General features: G+C 46.5%; 1 protein-coding gene across 1 annotated transcript in view; it reads left to right on the top strand.

Annotated features, from left to right (window-relative positions):
• The window catches only part of agap1 (ArfGAP with GTPase domain, ankyrin repeat and PH domain 1), a 106,541-nt gene that overhangs the window by 61,455 nt on the left and 21,882 nt on the right, over positions 1-23,204 (top strand). The window contains exons 11-14 of the mRNA XM_070855667.1: positions 2,808-2,912; positions 7,480-7,648; positions 9,427-9,591; positions 12,948-13,109. Of these exons, the coding sequence (XP_070711768.1) occupies positions 2,808-2,912; positions 7,480-7,648; positions 9,427-9,591; positions 12,948-13,109 (601 nt within the window). The remainder of the gene's footprint in view (positions 1-2,807; positions 2,913-7,479; positions 7,649-9,426; positions 9,592-12,947; positions 13,110-23,204) is intronic.

Genomic DNA, 23,204 nt, shown 5'->3' with positions numbered 1-23,204 from the left:
TGGCCTTTTGATTGATTAAAATTGATCAAATCCCGTGAGCCGGCGCTGACCTACAAAGACGTGAACCGATGACAGCGGTAATGTAAACACACATCTCGTCCTCGCCCGTCCTCGCCGCCCGGGAACATGCTGCCGCTCGCTCACTAACAGGCGGTAATGGATGATCAGCTGGCCTGACAGCTGCACGGCTGCCGGCTGCTTTCACTTCACGGCAGCAGGAAGCTCGTCAAGTCGCGTTTAGCGCACCGTGGGGAACCCCTGTTGTTGAAGAAACACACACACAGCTCCGTGTGATGAGCTGACATCAGTGAAATCACTGGAAACGCTGCAGCATCTCTAATCTGATAAAACCCTGATTATATTCATATAATCTGGCTGTAATTGATCCCAACACGTCTAAACCTGAGTCCTGTCTGAAGGATATCACAGTAGGTCCACTGACAGGCTCAGAGTGTTATTCTAAGTGTGTGACAGCATCATGGAAAGGATCCCTACAGAGAGAGACCTGGAAGATCCTTTTGGTTTAACCACAAACAGCACACACACCAGACTACATTCACTAAAACAGGGATTTTAGAGAACAGGACACAGGAGCTGCTGCTCTGCTGCTGCCTCCATCAGTCAGTTTATTTGTGCTATTTTGTGATGTTGGTGTTTTGAAGGGTTGGGTCAGATCCAACACAATATTTGTGTAACACATAAAAACACCAACAAACTAACCAATGGAATCAGCAGTAGACCAGCAGCTCCTGTGTTCTGTGAGGTAGAATTAGTGTTTTTGTGAATGGAGTCTGGTGGCTTCCAAGAGAGCGATCTAACGGCTGTTTGTGGTTAAACCTAAAGGATCCTACAGGTCCATCTCTGTAGGGATCAGACTCAGATTGAGTGTCTGAAAACATTATGGAGAGGATCTGTGTACAGCCTTTACATCGCTCTTTAAAGCCACCAAACTCCATTCAGAAAAACACTAATTTTACCTCACAGAGAACAGGAGCTGCTGGTCTGCTGCTGCCTCTATTGGTTAGTTTATTTGTGTTATTGTGTGTCACACAAATATTGTGTTGATCCACATTAAACCTTTAAAACACCAAAGTCACGCAACAACACAAACTAACTAACCGATCGAGACCAGAAGCTACATTGTGAAATCCCTGTTTTAGTGAATGTAGTCTGGTGTGTGTGCTGTTTGTGGTTAAACCAAAAGGATCTTCCAGGTCTCTCTCTGTAGGGATCCTCTCCATGATGCTGTCACACACCAGACTCCATTCAGAAAAACACTGATTTAACCTCCTGTTTCTAGCATGTTTTGGTGTTTCTTCAGAAACAGTGTAACTGCTCTTTTTACTCCCCGTCCTGTCTCCCTGCTCATCACCGGCTGGTTTCCCACCAAGCGTCTCACTCTGGAGCCTCTCCAGGAGGAGACTTCAGCCGCTGACAGACTCGTCTCATTTGTTCCACGGCTCGCCACCACTGCCGGCGTCCGTCCTCCCCTCTCTGTCACCGTGAGGCGTTCCCTTTTTCTGGCGTCATGTCACCGCCAATTACACCCAATGTGCCGTCACTGGCGGCGAGGGTGACCCGGGGCCCGCCGCCGTGTCCCACCGCCACCGAGCGGCTTAATGAAAGCTGAGCGGAGAGCAGGCTTCTGTCCATCAGCCGGCCTGTCCATCTCTCCCCCTCCTCCCCTCCTCCTCCTCCTCCTCCTCCTCCTCTTCCTCCCTTCACGGCTGGACTCTATTAATATCCTCTGTCGGAGTGTTAATGTTGTAGAGGTCCAGTGAAGTGACACGCGTGGCAGCACGGCTGTAATTGCTAATCAGTGGACAGTTTTATCCCCCGCCGCCACCTCTCCCCCCTTCCCCTCTCTCTTTTATCTCCCATGTCTCCCCCTCTCTCTCGCCTCCTCTGTGACCTTCGTGCTCCCTCTCTCTCTCTCCAGCCTAATGAATCCGGCTCAAATGAAGTGTGGGCGGGCGGCGAGCGGCGAGCGGGCGGCCTAAACGGTCAGTCAGCCGCAGCTGATGTGCGTAGGAGAGAGAAAGGGAAGGAAGAGGGGACAGTTAGATCAGAGCTCAGCCTCCATCTTTGCTGCAGAGAGCTGGTTGGGCTGTTTCATCTTCTCTGCTCCTCGTTATCCTAAAGTGCTCAGACACACACACACACACACACACACACACACACACACACACACACACACACACACACACACACACACACACACACACACAGGAACCACATCATATGTATTTATTTATTTTATTTATTCAAAGTGTTTAAATTCATCTATTAATTTATTCATGTGTTTTTTTATTTTATCTTTATTGATTTATTCATTATTATTATTAATTATTAGTATTACTAATACTCACTGATGTTATTACTTTATTTTATATCGTTTTTAGATTATTAATGTATTTAGTTTTTAATTGATTTATTATTATTATGTTTTCATTGAATTGACTGATTTGATTGATATTTTATTATTGTTTTTACTTAGTTAAACATTTTTTATTTTGTTAATTTTTATATTTTCTATATATTTATTTTGTTTTACTCAATATATTTATTAACATCATTATTTGTATTATTTCTGTTGTATGTTTGATTTTATTCATCTTTTCAGTTTTATCTGTTTTTCAACGTTTGATTCTTTTTATGTAGTTTATTTTGTATTTATCTTATTAATGTGTTGGGGGCAGGTTCTCTCATGTTCCACGCCTGTTATTATTGAATTATTATTAAATTATTATTGAACTGTTATTGAACTCTTCTTCTTCTCCTCCTCCTTCTTCTTCTTCTGTGGTCAGGGCATGCTGCTGAAGCGAAGCGGCAAATCCCTCAACAAGGAGTGGAAGAAGAAGTACGTGACGCTGTGTGACAACGGACTGCTGACCTACCACCCCAGCCTGCATGTGAGCCTCACACACACACACACACACACACACACACACACACTCACTCATCAGAAACCCTCTCTGATTACTTATGAGGCTGCAGCTCTCTGCCAGCCTGCACTGACATCTATTTGTGTGTGTGTGTGATCTCATAACACACACACTCACTCACACACTCACACACTCACACACTCACACTCACACACACACACACACACACACACACACACACACAGTCTCTCAGTGTTGATGGCTTGTGTATTAATTAGGACTCGTCATCTGTTTGCCCACGTCTGCGTTGATGATGTGAATATCAGCTGTAATGTCTCTGCTAATTGCCCCGGCTCGCTGCCCTGTTGGCACAATATCCTGCCCCGACACTGCTTTATTACCACACACACACACACACGCTCACACACACACTCACACACACACACACACACACACGCTCTCACACTCACACACACACACACACACACGCTCTGTCTTCCTGCTTCTAATCTGAGCTCCAGTCGTTTTTTGGTTCAGTTTTTTCAGTAAATTCAGCTGATCAATAACGTCTCCGGTCACCTGATCGGGTGTTTAATCACCTTAAAACAAATCAATAATAACAAGATGAATAATATTAAATTAATTCAGCTGTGGAGACGTGCAGCAGAGATTTTCACAATAAGAGTCCAGCTTTAGAACATGTTCCCAAACTAAGGAGTCAGTTATTAGTCTGTTAATCAGTGAATCAATCCACAGCATAATCAATAATCAGTTATCATCTTCTGATTCATCATTTAGACCTGAAGGTTTGAGAGACCGCAAACTACTGCACCACCAAACTACTGCACCACCAAACTACTGCACCACCAAACTGTTAGACCTTCAGAAAAAGAAGTCCTGTTTCCTTTCAGACCAGCAGAATGTGGGACCTTTAACGTCGTTGCCAGTTGTTTCTCTGATAAACTGATAAACTGATAAACTAATCAATATCTGCTGCTCCTGATCGGCTCAAACAGGCCCAGCAGGCCCAGCATGCCGCGGGGCGGGCGGCGGGTCGGTGGGTTGTTGGTTTGATTCCCTCTGGATGTTTCCTCTCTTCACCAAACTGCACACGTCCATCACTGATTAGAGCAGCTGATGCAGTAAATTAGTGCTAAAACTCATCACTTAACACATCAACACACACACACACACACACACAAACACTCACACACACATCAACACACACACACACACACACACACACACACTCTCACACACACACCCTCCAGCCTGAGGAACCAGGTCCTCCTGAACGCGCTGCATCTGCAGCTCAGCCGTCAATTAGCCTGTTAGCGGAGGCTAATCGGATGAAACTCAATCAGCGCCTCTAATTGCCCGACTATGTGCAAAGAAATCACATTAATGCCGCTAATTAAGACGAAGGCGTCAGACGCCGTCTCGCCGTGAAGACGAGGCTCCTCCGAAGAGGAAGACCAGGAGAGCTGGATCCGGTTCATGGGGGCCGGTTGAGAGGCGTTCCTAATAAACTGGACACTAACGATCAACAGCGACTCAAAACGTTCCAACTTTTCCAACTTCTCTTTTATTCATTTTCTCACCATTATAACGTCCTTCTTAAAGGGACAGTACAGTATTTTAATATTTTCCCTCCATCAGACCTGAACTGGAGCTGTTCTCTCTCTCTGTTCATTTTAAGGCTACCAGACTCCATTGACAAAAACAGTGATTTAACCTGGCAGGATGCAGGAGTTGCTGGTCTCATTGCTGTGACTTTAGTGTTTTAAGACACGAGTTTAGATCCAAAGTAGCTCTTAAAAACACCAAAGTCAGACATTAACAGACATAAACTAACAGATGGAGGCAGCAGTACACCAGCAACTCCTCTGTTCTGCCAATGTAAAATCACTGTTTTTGTCAATGGAGTCTGGTGGCTCTGAAGAGAGCGATATAACGGCTGTTTCCAGTCATTAGATCTGTTTGTGTTTGTGTCTTTTAAGGGATAATGCAAAACAAAACAAACCCCGACAGAGTGATGCGGCACGTGGCTGCTTATTGAAAGGAATCAATCATTTGCCTTGTAAGCGGTTTACCAGCAACTCCTGTGTTCTGTGAGGTAAAATGAGTGTTTTTGTGAATGGAGTCTGGTGCCCTCAAAGCGAAAGAGAGAACAACCCTCACTGTAGGTAATACAGTGACTGTGGATAAGTCTCTTCATACACTTTAAATAATCCAAACTGTCCCTTTAATGTTTCCTGTCTGACGGCAGAGCCTCTTCTTCTTCTTCTTCTTCTCCTCCTTTATCTGCTGTCGTCTCGTCCTCCATCGATCGTGTTTTGGGCGAGCTCGCTCTTTATGGATTCACGTTTCCCTCCGTGTCAGCAGTATTCAGCTCTCTGTTCATGTTGCATTTTTCACACTGACGCCGCCGCGTGTGCATCCATTAACACACACACACACACACACACACACACACACACACACTCTCTTAAACTCACTCAGCTCTAAACACACTCCCTTTATTCGACACTTATAAACTAACAAATGCAGATACAGTTTCTCACACACACACACACACACACACACACACACCACCTGCTGTCGGTGTGTTTGGTCGATACACACATCCGTCCTGGACGTCGCAGCGTGGCGTGGACGATCGGGCCGTTGATGAAAGCTCCCCGATGCAAATGGAGACTCAATTACCGCGGTCAATCTGTCGGAGGGGAGTGTGTGTGTGTGTGTGTGTGTGTGTGTGTGTGTGTGTGTGTGGGAGTGTGTGTGTGTGTGTGGAGGGTTTACCCAGCGGGCCCCTGGCTCGAGGGCTCTCCGGTGGCTTGTTAAGACGCCGTCGAGAGCACTTGGCTTTGAATTGGCCTTTTGTCAGCCGAGCTGCCAGAGGGAGGCGGGAAACACTGAGAGTGTGTGTGTGTGTGTGTGTGTGTGTGTGTGTGTGTGTGTGTGTGTGTTTCTGTGTGTGTGTGTGTGTTTCTGTGTGTGTGTGTGTGTGTGTTTCTGTGTGTGTGTGTGTTGCTCCATCCTTGTGAGGACCAATTAGAGTGTCAGAGCAGCAGGATGAGGACTTGTTCTCTGAGCTGCTTCAGCTTGAAGCCTGTGGTTGGGTTGATCTTAAAGTAACGCTCAGGTGATCCGAACAGGTAAACAGGTGTTTCTAAACGGGTGTTTGGGTCGCAGGCGCCGTGTCCGACGAGTGTCACCCCTCACAAATGTCCTCTGGCTCTTTGAAAGTGTCCCAAACGTCCTCGCCGTCTTGTCAAAGAAGCGGCGGTCCTCACAGAGGCAGCAGCACACGCTTTAATCCGGCCCAGCGGGGCGTGCGAGCTTTGTTTCTCCTTCATGTTGAAGAGGAGGCCGACCTCCCACAATGCCGTGCCCCGCTCGGGTCAGCGCCGACACTCAGAGGGAAGGGGGGGCAGATTTAACAAGCGCCTCTCGTCCGTCATTAACGCCTCTACTTGTCTTTTCAGTCGCTCCTCTGATCCGCCTCTTTCGGAGCGCCGAGGCGTCCGACGGCGCTCTGACGTGTTTTTCGGGTGTGTAGGTGAACGGGCGGAGCCAATCAGAGGCGGCGTGGTCCGCCACTTCAGCGCCCCTTTGAGGGATCAGCGAGGCTTTGTTTCCGTTGTGCGATTTAGGGATTTAGCTGCTTTATTATCCGGATTAATCCTTTTCACCGAAGAGCAACACACTCATGGTGAAGAGCAGCAGCTCAGTCTGTTCTTCTCTTTTTCCCTGTTTTGTATTCAGTCTGTGGTGATTTTATACAATCACAACAAAAAACAATGTTCTCTGAATCTTAAGCTCTAAATCCCTTCAGAGAGAGACCTGGAAGATCCTTTTGGTTTAACCACAAACAGCCGTTATATCGCTCTCTGCACACACACCAGACTCCATTCACTAAAACAGGGATTTTAGAGAACAGGACACAGGAGCTGCTGCTCTGCTGCTGCCTCCATCAGTCAGTGTGTCTGTGTTGTTGGACGACTGTAGTGTTTTAAAGGGTCAGTTCACACATATCAGAACATTTCTGTAACCCAAAATAACGCAAACAGTTTAACTGATCAGAGCAGCAGTAGACCTGCGACTCCTGTGTTCTGTGAGGTAGAATTACTGTTTTTGTCAATGGAGTCTGGTGGGTTTTCAAAGAAAGCTTTTTGTTCCTACCAGTCATTTCAAAACCTAATTATGTAAAAATAGGTGTGAAAACACCAGCATTACCCTTTAAATTCACTTTTTAAAAGTCTGCTCAGAAATATATCTAATCATGCAGTCTGCCTCCTGATTGGTCAATAGCTGCTTTTACTTCCTTGTTCTCTCAGTTTTCATTCTCTATGATCTTTACGCTCTAAAACACCCAAAGCGTCAGTTTAAATCCAAACAGTTCTCACACATCACTGAACCACACCAGACCCTGTTTATTTTATGCACAATTTTAGGCTGCCATGTTGTTTTTTCCTCTGGAGACCAAACGCCAAAGATTTCTTTATTCTCTAACCGTGTTTCAAAGATCGGGCGTCCTCGGGTCAGTCTCTCACCTCTCTGTCTCACCCCTCCGTCCCCCCTCCCCTCTCAGGACTACATGCAGAATGTCCACGGGAAGGAGATCGACCTGCTGAGGACCACGGTGAAGGTGCCGGGGAAGAGGCCGCCGCGTGCCGTGTCCACCTGCGCCGCCGTGCCGAGTCCCAAAACCAACGGCCTGACGAAGGACATGAGCAGCCTGCAGCTCGGACAGGCTCCAGGTGAGGGGGGGGGTTCACCTGGTCCATGATATTATCATCGTAAAGGCCTGATTTGTGCTTTAAGATCAATAATCACATAATTACATCACATATGGATCAAACCATTAAATAATTTTTTTACATATTTTAGAAATGACTATAAACATTCATTATATCGCTCTCGTCAAAGCAACCAGACTCCATTGAAAAAAACATTAATTTAACCTCACTGAAAGTCAGACATTGCTGATATACTGCTGTCTGGATCAGTTAGTTTGTCTTATTGTGTGTTAAACAGATATTGTGTTGGATCCAAATTAACCCTTTAAATAAACACCAAAGTCACACAACAACACAGACTAACTGACCGATCGAGACCAGAAGCTACACTGTAAAATCCCTGTTTTTCTCAATGGAGTCTGGTGTGTGTGCAGAGAGCGATATAACGGCTGTAGGGATCCTTTCCATAATGCTGTCACACACTTAGAATAACACTCTGAAGAATTTGTACCTACCAGTCATTTAGACAGCAAAATATATACAAATAGGGCGTAAGTTTAAAAATAGTGGAATTACCCTTTAAAGATGTTGATGAATAACCGGCAATTACACCCACGTGAGTGCATTTGTTTTTTAATCGTGCCACTAATTGCTCCCCTTGATGCCTCATCATAAACACAAGCATCTTTTGTCCTTCGTGAATCAATAAAGGTTGAATATTCAAAGAGGGGTTTGAATAAAGAAAAAAAAAAAAACAGGCCTTGAAACGCACAAAACGCTTGTTTCCACCTGAAGGAAGATGTCGTAAAACACACACTGGCACACATAAAAGCAGCTCTTATGAGGCGGCTGCTTGAACACACACACACACACACACACACACACACACACACACACACACACACACACACACACACACACACACAGGGATCCAGGAGGCCCGAGCTAATAGCATGAATATTCAGTGAGCCGTACTCCATGTACTAATTATTGTCATGAATATTAATGCAATCAGAGTCCTGGCTCCACTCAGCCAGCACCAAGAAATGAGCTGTAATGAGAGAATGAGGGAGAGGAGGAGGGGGGAGGAAGAGGAGGGAGCGAGGGAGGATGATTCACCCGTCTGTTGGACCACGCGGCCTCTTACCAACTCAAGGGTTTGATTTAAGCAGCCAGCTTGTAAGAAGCTGCCTTTTATGGGTCCCCTCATGTTCCTGTGTGAGAGCCTGTGAACAAAACCTCCATCCAGCTCCTTCTTATTTAAATCTCTGTTTTCAGGAGACATTTTGGCTGAAGCCAAGTCCCTGTTCTTAATAATGATCCGGTCCACAGCCTGTTTCGTTTCCTTGTTTCCTGTTTTGTCTTTTTACTTCCTCTTCACTTCCTGTTTTGTTTGTGCACTTCCTGTTTTTCTTCAGTTTTGTTTGTGTACTTCCTGTCGACTTCCTGTTTTGTCTTTTTACTTCCTGTTTACGCCCAATTTTGTTTGTTCACTTCCTGTTTTTCTTCCTGTTTTGTTTGTTTACTTCCTATTTACTTCCTATTTTGTCTGTGTACTTCCTGTTCACTTCCTGATTTCTTCCTCTTTACTTCCTGTTTTGCCAAATGTTCTGTTACAAAGATATTACATAGATTATAAAACCAACAGTTTAACACAAGAACACAAACAATACTGTAAATCCTGTCCAACGTTGAGTTGGGCAGAGGTACAGGAGTTCCTCTGCAGGCTGTCAGCGTATCTGTGAAAAATGCTTCACGCCAAAATAAAAGCCTGTATAACATTTCCTTCTCCCCATCAGGTTCGGTGACCAGCAGCTCGTCGGTGTCTCAGATGGCGAGCGGCGTCAGCCTGGTGTCGTTTAACAGCCGCGGCCTGGAGGGGATGCACCAGCGCTCCTACTCCGTCTCCAGCGCAGACCAGTGGACCGACGCCACCGTCATCGCCAACTCCGGAGTTAGCACCGGTAAAAAACCACCCAGACAAAATAAAAGTTCTGTGCAGCAGCTTCCTGTGAAGCTCCACGGCCAGCCACCTTTCGGTCCTGATGTTTTTATTTAAGAGTCTGGATGCAGCTGCCTCCGACTGATCGGGTCCACACACGCAGCTCCGCTACAGGGAGCCTGCTTGTTGGGCCTCACAGGGCCCCACTGCGCAGCTCCGCTACAGGGAGCCTGCTTGGTGGGGCTCACAGGGTCCCAGTGCGCAGCTCCGTGGGAGAGTCTATCATTTGTCTCCCATTGATCCACCTGCCAGACCTCTAATGCAGCCTTAACTGTTTGTCAAGCTAATGGGCACTGAGTGTGTGTGTGTGTGTGTGTGTGTGTGTGAGTGTGAGAGTGTGAGAGTGTGTGTGAGAGTGTGTGTGAGAGTGTGAGAGTGTGAGAGTGTGTGTGTGTGTGTGTGTGAGAGTGTGTGTGAGAGTGTGTGTGAGAGTGTGTGTGAGAGTGTGTGTGTGTGTGTGTGTGTGAGTGTGAGAGTGTGTGTGAGAGTGTGTGTGAGAGTGTGTGTGTGTGTGTGTGAGAGTGTGAGTGTGTGTGTGTTATAAGTTGAGTGTTAGGTGCCAGTTTTCCCTATCCAACAGCTTATAAACACACACACACATACACACAGCGAGAAGACTGACAGCTGTCGGGCCGTGTGTGTGTGTGTGTGTGTGTGTGTGTGTGTGTGTGTGTGTGTTGCTGTGACGATAAGCTTGACTGACAGCTCTCTCGTCAGTGTTGTGCCCCCCAGCTTTCCTGAAATAACGTTTAAAGCTGTGAAATGCTTTCAATGGACTCCTAAGGGGCCACACACACACACACACACTCACACACCACACACACTCACACACACACACACACACACACACACACACAGAGTTTAAACAAGTCAGTTCAGTTACACTTTGTTCCGTCTTATAGCAGCTCTGTTTACACCTTCAGCTGGTGAAGCCCAGATAAGATTTGAACCTGAAAGAGACCCAGACCTGAAGACCAGGAGGTCCATGTTTAAAGGGTTCTTCTGCATGTTTAAACCTGGGCCCTCAGTGTCTTCAATCACACCAGACTCCATTCATAAAAACAGTGATTTTACCGCATAGAAGACAGGAGTTGCTGGTCTTCTGCTGCCTCGATTAGTCAGTTTGTTTGTTACATCAGTATTTGGTTTGACCTGAATTAACCCTTTAAAACACCAAAGTCACACAATAACACAAACAGCCTAACTGATCGAGGCAACAGTAGACCAGGAACTCAGATGTAAAATTAGTGTTTTTGTCAATGGAGTCTGGTGGCTTTGAGGAGGATTCATGCTCTCTCTGCTCTGTCAGGTGCTAATTAATAAGACTGTTTGTTTGTAAAACTGGTACTGAATCAGTCAACCACTGATTTATTTAAATGTGCCACGTCAAAACAACCACAAGGCCGCTCTGAAACCATGAAGCATTTATTTTGAATCACTTTTAAACAGATTTCACTCTTTTGTTAATCAGTTTGATGTAGTTTTTACCTGTTTGGGAGCCACATAGCTGCAAGTAGGAGGAAAAAATAGACCAGCAGAGTTTAAACCCAAAGATCTGGACGAGGATCAGCTGTGTGACGGACTGAAATATGAGACTTAGATGAAAGAGGGGTTTCCCTTCAAGGCTCACACGGTGGCCTCCAATGAAAGAGGCCACTGTGCGTCACCTGACGGCGAACAGGAAGTCAGAAGTGGTCGGAGCGGTGACAGCAGCGTCCAAACTGTTGATGAGTTTCAGAGTTGATGGAAAACCCAACAGAGACGACGATCAGAGGGAGGGACGGGGAGAAAGTGAGGCAGGGGGACGTCTTGGGGCTCGGGGTGAGGGTGGGGGTGAGGGTGGGGGTGGCGTGGAAGGAGTGCGGCCTGCAGATGGGAGGGCCGTTAATCCACGGCGGTTAATTGCACTCTCGGGGATGGCATCTTGTCAGCAGAGATAAGTTGTCACATTTTCCACTTGAGCTGAGACTAAACGATTGTAAAATAAGTTATGGCCGTCCTTGGGGCTGTCTGCCGTTTGGGGGGGGCGAGTGGCGGCGGCGGCGGCCAGTGAGCGCTTGTGTGTACACGTGTGTTATGTGTTTCCATCTCCACACACTCTCACACACACACACACACACCGGCGTTCGTGTCAGTGTCACCGCCACGCTGTGATATTGATGGAAGCTGAATGTTATTTTATTCCGCCGCTAGTCACAGCTGTCAGAGGCCGCCGTGAAGAGTGGCGGGCAGAGAGAGAGACTCCACTCCCTCTGCTGATAGACCCGCTCACCCTGCCCCCCCCCCCCCAGCCTCACATCCTCATCCTCAAGACGCATACTTGCACCAGAACAGGGACAGGTACAGGTCCTTTTCAGGTGCTGGTTCTGATTTGTGGTACACACCAGACTCCATTGACAAAAACACTAATTTAACATAGTAGCCACCCGTCTAGTTCTGCCTCAGTCAGGTAGCTTGTTTGTGTTATTTTGTGACTTTGGTGTTTTAAAGGGTTAGTTCAGATCCAACACAGTAGTTGTGTAACACAATAACACAAACATACTAACTGACGGAGGCAGCAGTAGACCAGCAAGTCCTGTGTTTCATTACGTAAAATCCCTGTTTTTGTGAAAGTAGTCTGGTGTGTTTGAAGAGAGCCATATAACCGCTGTTTGTGGTTAAAACAAAAGGATCTTCCAGGTTTATCTCTGTAAAGATCTTCTCCATAATGCATCCTGTGTTCTGTAAAGTAAAATTAGTTTATTCAGAAAATAAGATTGGTTTGTTCAAGGGTATAAATTATATCCATTCACAGCTACGAACTCGGCAGCAGCTGGGTGTAAACAGGACTTTATTTCCTGTCCAAAGCTCCGTGGTGAATCTGTCATGGCGTCCCCATGGAGACAAAAAGCTTTGAGGATGTCACTCTCTTCAAACACACCAGACTCCATTGACAAAAACTGTTTTACTTCATTGGACACATGAGATGCTGGTCTAAGGTAAAATTACTGTTTTTGTGACTGGAGTCTGGTAGCTTTCAGAATGAGTTTTTGTACCGACTAGTTAGTTAATTTAATTCCATGTCATCAGGTCTGGGTCGCTCTCAGGTGGAAATCTGATTTGGGCCACAGGAGTTGAAGGTGTAAACACAGCTGTGGTTTTTAAAGCCACCAGACTCCATTGACAAAAACAGTGACTTTACCTCACATCACCAAATTCATACACGCTCCTGTGTTCCATGAGGTAAAATTACTGTTTTTTTCAATGGAGTCTGGTGCATTTGAAGAAAGCAACATAACGTCAAGTATCTATGTACTGATATATGCTGTGAATGTGCAGATACGGGTCTGGGCGACTCGGTGTGCTCCAGCCCCAGCATCTCCAGCACCACCAGCCCCAAGATGGAGCCGCCGCCGTCGCCGCACGCCAACCGCAAGAAGCACCGCAGGAAGAAGAGCACCAGCAACTTCAAAGCCGACGGCCTCTCTGGTACTGCGGAAGGTAACGCCATCAACCCCCCCACCTCACACTTTCCCCGCCCCGGTCCGACCGCCAAACCTGCCCCCCCCCAAAACAAGTCCAGCGGCACAGTTGAAGTACTTCCTGTACCTGGGTGAATCCTTCCAGGTGTGGACTGGAGTCCTTCTGAATAACTGTCTGTGGCGTCTGAGCCGGTTGCCGTTGGTAACCAGGGGGCCGGGGAGGGGAAACGCAGTCATGTGATGTCACAGAGTCCTGACCCCCCCCTGTGGGGACGGAGCTCCTCATCCTCTCATTCTGTCTTCATCCTTCATCCCGTCGGTCTGCCTCCTCTTCTTCCTCCTCCTCCTCCTCTTCCTCCTCCTCCTCCTCCTCCTCTCTCTCCTCCTCCTCCTCTTCCTCCTCCTGTTGATCAGATAACAGAACCTGGTTGGTGGGAGGAGCCAACAGCGAAGCTTCAGTGTTTGTTTTTGACCTGATTAACAATCAATCAATCAATCAGAAGAAATACCTGCAGTCACAGGAGGAGCACTGATTCACCTGGTTACCAGTCAGCCGTCAGTAGAACCTGGTTAACACAGACTAGTTAACACAGACTAGTTAACACACAGACTAGTGAACACAGACTAGTGAACACAGACTAGTTAACAGACTAGTTAACAGACTAGTTAACACACTAGTGAACACAGACTAGTGAACACAGACTAGTTAACAGACTAGTTAACAGACTAGTTAACACACTAGTGAACACAGACTAGTGAACACAGACTAGTGAACACAGACTAGTTAACAGACTAGTTAACAGACTAGTTAACACACTAGTGAACACAGACTAGTGAACACAGACTAGTTAACACAGACTAGTGAACACAGACTAGTTAACTGACTAGTGAACACAGACTAGTGAACACAGACTAGTTAACTGACTAGTTAACACACTAGTGAACACAGACTAGTTAACACACAGACTAGTGAACACAGACTAGTGAACTGACTAGTTAACACAGACTAGTGAACACAGACTAGTGAACAGACTAGTGAACAGACTAGTGAACACAGACTAGTGAACACAGACTAGTGAACAGACTAGTGAACACAGACTAGTGAACAGACTAGTGAACACAGACTAGTGAACAGACTAGTGAACAGACTAGTGAACACAGACTAGTGAACACAGACTAGTGAACAGACTAGTGAACAGACTAGTGAACACAGACTAGTGAACAGACTAGTGAACAGACTAGTGAACACAGACTAGTGAACACAGACTAGTTAACAGACTAGTGAACACAGACTAGTTAACTGTCTCCAGCTGGTTGAACAGCTGGTTGGAGCAGCAGATGTTTAATGTTCGTCTCCATCAAGCAGCTGAGAAGGAACGAGTGACTGATGGACGCTCCGCCTGCTCTTCCTCCTCCTCCTCCTCCTCCTCCTCTTCCTCCTTGTTTTTCCCGTCTTCCATCTTCTTTTTTCCTCCTGTTTTATTTTCTCTCCCTCCTTTTGTCTCCTTTTCCTTCTCTTACTCTCTTCTGTCTTTAATGTTCCTCCTCCCTCCTCCTCCCTCCTCCTCCTCCCTCCTCCTCCTCCCTCCTTCTCTCTCCCCCCTCTTCATTTTTCTCTCCCTCCTCCGTCAGGACCGTCTCCTCTTCCTCCCCTGATCCTCCGTCTCGCCCCGTTATTACTCAGCCGGAGAGGCTTAAGTGAAATATTATAAATAATCCACCGTATTGAAATCTTTTATCAGCTGTGTCACTTTCATTATTCAATAAGCGATTAGTAACAGTCTTCCCAATTTAGCCATTAAGCACCGAGCGCTCGGCCGGCCGCCGCCTCGCCGGCCTGTCACGCCGGGCGGGCAGGTGAAGTATCTCCGTGTCAGCGCGAGGCTCGGCGTAATTCATGAGGGGGGACCGCCCTCTGAGGCCGAGCTCCCCCAGGTAGCCGACACACACCAACGAGGTCTGCTCCCACAGCGGGGGGGGGGTGACACTGCTCATCACGTCGGTATCAAACATGTGGCGTGGTCACACACCAGCTACACCAGACAGGAAGTCCTCATCAGACAGGAGGTCCTCATCAGACAGGAGGTCCTCATCAGACAGGAAGTCCTCATCAGACAGGAGGTCCTCATCAGACAGGAGGTCCTCATCAGACAGGAGGTCCTCATCAGACAGGAGGTCCTCATGAGACAGGAGGTCCTCATCAGACAGGAGGTCCTCATCAGACAGGAGGTCCTCATGAGACAGGAGGTCCTCATCAGACAGGAGGTCCTCATGAGACAGGAGGTCCTCATAAGACAGGAGGTCCTCATCAGACTGAAGGTCCTCATCAGACAGGAGGTCCTCATCAGACAGGAAGTCCTCATCAGACTGAAGGTCCTCATCAGACAGGAGGTCCTCATCAGACAGGAAGTCCTCATCAGACTGAAGGTCCTCATCAGACAGGAGGTCCTCATCAGACAGGAGGTCCTCATAAGACAGGAGGTCCTCATAAGACAGGAGGTCCTCATAAGACAGGAGGTCCTCATCAGACTGAAGGTCCTCATCAGACAGGAGGTCCTCATCAGACAGGAAGTCCTCATCAGACTGAAGGTCCTCATAAGACAGGAGGTCCTCATAAGACAGGAGGTCCTCATCAGACAGGAGGTCCTCATCAGACAGGAAGTCCTCATCAGACAGGAGGTCCTCATCAGACAGGAAGTCCTCATCAGACAGGAAGTCCTCATCAGACAGGAAGTCCTCATAAGACTGGAGGTCCTCATAAGACAGGAAGTCCTCATCAGACAGGAAGTCCTCATCAGACAGGAGGTCCTCATCAGACAGGAGGTCCTCATCAGACAGGAGGTCCTCATAAGACAGGAGGTCCTCATAAGACAGGAGGTCCTCATCAGACAGGAAGTCCTCATCAGACAGGAGGTCCTCATAAGACAGGAGGTCCTCATCAGACAGGAAGTCCTCATCAGACAGGAGGTCCTCATAAGACTGAAGGTCCTCATGAGACAGGAAGTCCTCATCAGACAGGAAGTCCTCATCAGACAGGAGGTCCTCATCAGACAGGAAGTCCTCATCAGACAGGAGGTCCTCATCAGACAGGAAGTCCTCATCAGACAGGAAGTCCTCATAAGACTGGAGGTCCTCATAAGACAGGAAGTCCTCATCAGACAGGAAGTCCTCATCAGACAGGAGGTCCTCATCAGACAGGAAGTCCTCATCAGACAGGAGGTCCTCATCAGACAGGAGGTCCTCATCAGACAGGAAGTCCTCATCAGACAGGAGGTCCTCATCAGACAGGAAGTCCTCATCAGACAGGAGGTCCTCATCAGACAGGAAGTCCTCATCAGACAGGAAGTCCTCATCAGACAGGAGGTCCTCATCAGACAGGAAGTCCTCATCAGACAGGAGGTCCTCATCAGACAGGAGGTCCTCATCAGACAGGAAGTCCTCATCAGACAGGAGGTCCTCATCAGACAGGAAGTCCTCATCAGACAGGAAGTCCTCATCAGACAGGAAGTCCTCATCAGACAGGAGGTCCTCATCAGACAGGAAGTCCTCATCAGGTGTAAAGTGAAACACACACACTCTTTTCTTTGTACAGTTGTGAGGACCTTTCTATCCTCTCTGCAGTCCTTCACCATAACCTTAACCATCACTAATAGCCTAACCTTTACCTTCACTGTAAAACCAGGACCAGACAAGTAGTCCTCACAACACAGGTGTAAAACCAGACCTTGTTCTTGTAACTACACACACACACACACACACACACACACACACACACACACACACACACACACACACACACACACACACACACACACACCTACCTGTGTCAGGTGAACCCCTGCTGATCACAGCCTCGACATCAGCTCCAGTTCTCATTAACTAGCTGCTGTTTGATACCCTCCCTTCATCCTGGAGCTTTGAAAGCTGACCTGCAAAATACCTTCACACACACACACACACACACACACACACACACACACACACACACACACACACACACACACACACACACACACACACACACACACACACACACACACACACACACACACACACTCACACACACACTCACACACACACACACACACACACTCACACACACACACACACACTCTCTGGGATATTTGAAGTGGCCTCTCACAGGTAACAGCAGGAACGCTGCTGGACACATTCCTTGTTTGCGAAGAGAGTTTTTGTGTTTTCAGCGGCTTTGATTCCTCAACCAGCAAACTCTGACAACAGGTGGAGAGTGTGTGTGTGTGTGTGTGTGTGTGTGTGTGTGTGTGTGTGTGTGTGTGTGTGTGTGTGTCAGCTGAAGAGCTTCACTCACTCTGTGTGTCGATGGCGCTCGGCGGAGCACCTGCAGCACGCCACCGCCTCTGACTGGTTCTTTGTGAGCGTGAATTCCTTTAAAGTCGGGGTTAATGAGGAAGATGGGCTCCGCTCGCCATCACGGGTCAATTTGGGTCAGCGGGGGTCAAGCAGGTGGGAGACAAAGGGGCCAGTGTGGCGGAGAGTCCAGGTGGTCTGATCAGGAGAGGTTTTTAATTTAATTAGTCAACATCTTTGTTTTACTTCTATTCCCTTTGACTCACCCGATAGATTAAATATGAGTCAAACATTAAAAAAGGTGACGATATTAAAATTAAATCAAATTAAATAATCAAAATTATTACATTTATTTATTTATTCAAATTATTAGAGATGTTTAATAAAGGACCATAAATATCAATTAAAAATTTGCACCAGAAGAAGAAATAATATTTTTTTAAATATTTAAATAGCATGATTGTTTAATTAAGAACAGATAAAACTGTTTCACATTAAAAGCTCTCCTTTCCGGCCTTTAATGTGAAAAATGAGCAGGAAGTGTTGAGATTATAAACTCTGTATTTATTTATTTATTTTGATGAGGGAGCAGCTTTTATTTGCCTGTTATTGATGTTTTACCCTGTTTGTACCAGATGTGTGAGGTCTGGTGTGCTGTGGTGAGTTTGTTTCATCCCCTCATGGTGCTCACTGGCCCCTCCCACTTCCTCACTAAGCCACGCCCCCTCGCTTATGGACCAATCCTTGTCAGCGCTGCTGTTTTTGACGCCTGTCTCTCTTCCCTTTCCTGTTTCTTCTTCTTCTTCTTCTTCTTCTTCTTCTGTTTCCTCCCGTCCGTGTCGTCTCCTCCTCCTCCTCCTCTCTCCTTCGCTCCGTCCTCTGTTTTTTTGTCTTTTCCTCTTTCGTTCCCGCCTTTTTTTTCTCTCTTCCTGCCGTCGGGGGACGCAGCCAAACGTAAAGCGTGGAAACTTAGTCGTGTCGGTAGCCTTCGCAGCATTTACACCAACAGTCTGCTCAACTCGGAAGGTAAAAACACTGCTGAGGTGTACCTGTGGGGGACAGGTGGACACCCGGCGACCCCACCCTGACCCCACCCGCTGCAGGGATGGAGACGTTTGGTGATTTTTAGCGTCAAAATACGTCCGAACATCGAGCTTAAAACTGGGCTACATCTGGCTGATAACCATCCTTTAGCATGTCGAGGGATTTTAAGCTCTGTGATTGGATGCTTGTTGCTGAAATGCACTCTGGGAGTCGTAGTTGACTTCTCAGTTTTCATTTATTGATTTTATGCTAACTGGCAGTTATCATTATGAGACGTTCTAGCTAATTAATAAGTCGACGACCTGCACTGACGAGTCTTAACTTTACAATGTGACATGTGATTAACAGAATATTATGTTCTAGGCCACACCAGTGCCTGAGTGAAACTACTTTAACCTTTATCTTTAGCGTCTGTCGTGTGTCGCATGGAATCCAGAAGCTGAAACACAATTTTCTTCTTCTTCTGCAGTTTAACCTAAAAGTTTAAAAACAATTCTGTTCAACTACGTCGTGAAGAACGTGGATTTTAGCAGCTGGTGTCAGCTTTAGCCTCGGGAGCTAAACACGCTAACGTTAGCATGCACACGCAGCGTCTAAAGTCTGGTCGGGTCTCAACAGTTAATGTCACCAGATAAAACCTCAAAGTTAAAGAAGCAAACAAGACGGAGAGATGGAGTTCTGTACGAGGTTTTATTTGGTTACATCTTACCGGATGAGACTAACATGCTAACATTAGCAATGTTAGCCTCTGATGTTACAAACAGAGCTCAGCTGCCAAAATTTACTTTAGTTTTCACTTTTTTTAATATGTAAGAAGAAGAAAGTTTAAGTTTAGCAGTCTAGATGCTAATCACAGGAAATAACTGGTGCTAAAGTTTGGTATTACTGGTCAGATCTGATTTATTAAAAGCATTAAACTGCTTTGAAATCGGCTCAGATGTCTCATAATTCACCGTATTGGGCTGATGAATCAACCAGGAGAGTTTTATAACAAATCAATAACGGAACAAAAGCTCCAACTGACGGTGACGTAACATCAACAGGATAGATTTGACTTCCTGAAGCAGCTCCGGCGTCACAGCTTCACTTCAACAGTATCCCAACATGGAAACACGTTCAAACAGTTTGATTTAAGCTAAAAGTCTAAAATCAAAATGTAATTTTCAGCCATTTTTTGCCCATTTTTAGCCAAAACTGCTTTTGACCTGCAAATCACCAAACCAGTGTGATGTCAGTGTGTGTGTGGTTCACCTGTGTGACGGAGGAGTCACCTGACCTGTGTGGAAGCATGCGTTGTGCAGGTGGTGTTGAACCGTGACGTCCAGTGAGTGTCGGATGTTGTTCGGATGCATCTTTTGATGTGTCTCCTGTTTTACTGAACCTGAATATCCTTAAAATCCACCACGGCGGCCAAACTGTGTTCTTAAGTGTCGGTTTCTCCGTCTTGTCTGCATGGAGGCGACAAAACGGGGTAAATCATCTCAATCAGTCTCCAACCTTTTAAAAAAAAAACACACCTACATATTTCTTTTTCAGAGACTTCAGAACAATCGGCTGCAATATTTTCCAGGTTATTAATGTTGTAAAAGGCTGCGAATAATATGGGGAGTAATGACCTGTGTCGCAAAGCAATACTGTGTGCGGTGACATTTAAGGCTTTTAATTTGGGTTTCCCCAGGCCCCCCTTTGTCTCCCTCACGCCTCCCCTCTCATTGCACCTACCGTCCTGCTTGTCACACACACACACACACACACACACACACACACACACACCCCCTCCCCGACACCTCCCGCCCCGGATGATAGGCTCGTATGCATGTCCTGCCCCCCTCCTCCCTCGCCGCGTCTTGTAAATGCTGTATATTTGGTTTGTTCTGTTTCTGCCGCTAAAGGTTACCGGTGTCAGAGTTCACAAATTGCCTCGGCGCCACCTCTCTGTGTGCGAATGTCGCCCACAGTAGCCGAGAGCGGTGGCGGTAATTACCAATACGGGGCGGCTGACTCGCCGTCGGCCTGTGTTTGTGAGCGTTTGTGCTCCCGTGCATACGTTTGTCCCGTCCTACAGACTTCTGTGGATCTGAAAGGACCTTTAGAAAACATTCAGGACATTTTTGATTCATTTAGAAACAAAAATCATGTAAATGTACGACGCTCACTTTGTTCGGACTAGAATGTCCCGACAAACTTCCAGAGGATAGAAGAGTTTTTAATTCACGTCTAAACCTCCGATCAGAGTTCAGATCAGACTCAAACTGATGCTGGAGCTTCTAACAGGATCAAACGGGCCGCGTTTCTTCTTCTGCTGCTTTAAATGTGTTTCTAACGGGATCAAACGGGCCGCGTTTCTTCTTCTGCTGCTTTAAATGTGTCTCTAACGGGATCAAACGGGCCGCGTTTCTTCTTCTGCTGCTTTAAATGTGTTTCTAACGGGATCAAACGGGCCGCGTTTCTTCTTCTGCTGCTTTAAATGTGTTTCTAACGGGATCAAACGGGCCGCGTTTCTTCTTCTGCTGCTTTAAATGTGTTTCTAACGGGATCAAACAGGCCGCGTTTCTTCTTCTGCTGCTTTAAATGTGTTTCTAACGGGATCAAACAGGCCGCGTTTCTTCTTCTGCTGCTTTAAATGTGTTTCTAACGGGATCAAACAGGCCGCGTTTCTTCTTCTGCTGCTTTAAATGTGTTTCTAAAAGGATCAAACAGGCCGCGTTTCTTCTTCTGCTGCTTTAAATGTGTCTCTAACGGGATCAAACAGGCCGCGTTTCTTCTTCTGCTGCTTTAAATGTGTTTCTAAAAGGATCAAACAGGCCGCGTTTCTTCTTCTGCTGCTTTAAATGTGTCTCTAACGGGATCAAACAGGCCGCGTTTCTTCTTCTGCTGCTTTAAATGTGTTTCTAACAGGATCAAACAGGCCGCGTTTCTTCTTCTGCTGCTTTAAATGTGTTTCTAACTGGATCAAACGGCTGCGTTTCTTCTTCTGCTGCTTTAAATGTGTTTCTAACGGGATCAAACGGCTGCGTTTCTTCTTCTGCTGCTTTAAATGTGTCTCTTGGATGTACTTCCTGCTTTGTTGTGCTGCAGCTACAGACAGCAGCTAAAGTCACAGTCAGAGTGTTTCTCCATCCCAGATGATCCTCTGGTCGTCCTACAAAATAATAAATTAGAAAATAATAGTGCAATAATCCAACTTTTTAAGGTTACTACAGCAGTAGTCCAGTATTCTCTCTGTTTTTGCTCCATCTTTGGTCTCCTCCACCTCCTCCTGAGGGAAACATCTGGCTCTCTAAGTTCTCTTTGTCATGTTAGCTGCTGTTGATGTAATGATACAGCTTTAAACGTCACGATAGTTTACTGTTGCTGCCCGTCAGGAGCATCTGGAGGCCTCCAGACTCTTTCTGGGAGGTGGGAGTGGTTCTCCAGCTGCACAGCCTGATGCCCCCCTCATTTTATTCATTAGCCGCCGCCGCCGCTGCGCAGTGGGTCAGCGTGCAGCATTTAAATCCAGAAACGGCATTTAATTTATGTCGCTGAGAGGCCGGGCCTTTCTGGATTGTTGGTTTCCATAATTGTCAAGCAGCCAACCCCCCCTGAAAACAGAGAATCATGGGAATTTAATTATGATGGGATCCCTGCTCTTGACCCTGCAGGGCTCAACCGGCGCTTGATGGGTGGGCTGTCGTTGAGGGCGAAGACGCACCCCGTGTAGACCCAGGAGCCTCCAAACACACTAAATTATCTCCAGTCCGCCCTTCAGTAATCACATCTTAACACTCAGCTTTCATTTCTGCCGTTATCCTTCGGTCTGGAGGCAGGACGCCACGTGACCCGTAAAACCCAAACTCCTAAAAAACCACAGGCTGCAGCAGGTGCTTCTCTTACACTCTGACTCTGATCATTTCTGGTCGCCGATCGGCATATTTGTCACACTGGAGGTCGAGAACCACTGGAATCATATGACTCGGAGCTGATCGGGTGTTTTTAGCAACGCCGGCAGGTGTGCTGGAAGAGAAGGAAGTCATGGTGGAGGAGAATAAACCAAAGCCTGGTTTCCTTTCATGTAGACAGATGTTGATCATTTCAGTTCAGGTGTTAGGTGAGAATAATACTTGTTAAAGTTACTACAGCAAACAGCTGCTTGTTAACACAAAGAAACTTCGTTCTTGTGTCACCTGATGAATGTTAAGTCCAGTATTCTCTCTCTTTTCGCTCCGTTTTTGGTCTCCTCCACCTCCTCCTGAGGGAAATACTGATGGAATATACCATTGAAAGTCTGCAGGGGGGGCTTTTATTTTGAAAACTTGAGTGGATTCTCTTTTGCGTTAGTTTGGGAGCTTGAAGCGTTAACTGGAGCGGATTGAGCCTTCAGGTGTGTTAAAGTTGTTGAACAGGTGATTAATACCATGAAGGACTTCCACTAATAAACGTGTTTGGATAAATGCTCCTGAACTAAACCACTTATTGTCATTTCTTTAAGTTACTGATACTCTTCAACTGAAAGCATGTATGTTTTTACGCCTATAAAGTGACTGAGATATTACAGAGTCTGAAGAAGGGAACAAGTTCAAGCTGTTTTATTCGTCTTTGTCTTTTTTTTTTTTTTTTTTTTACAGATGTTTGTTTTGTTGTAAAAGTTATTTTTCATCATGCTCTCTGCTAAACTTCTTGGTCATTATCATCTTTAAATTGTTTCTCCTCACATTTTATTCAAACAGTTTCAGCCGAGCTTTTGTTTTTAAAAGTTTTC

This window comes from Pempheris klunzingeri, chromosome 24 (assembly GCF_042242105.1).
Source record: "Pempheris klunzingeri isolate RE-2024b chromosome 24, fPemKlu1.hap1, whole genome shotgun sequence".
NCBI lineage: Eukaryota > Metazoa > Chordata > Actinopteri > Acropomatiformes > Pempheridae > Pempheris > Pempheris klunzingeri.
This window is presented reverse-complemented; position numbering and strand designations above follow the sequence as displayed.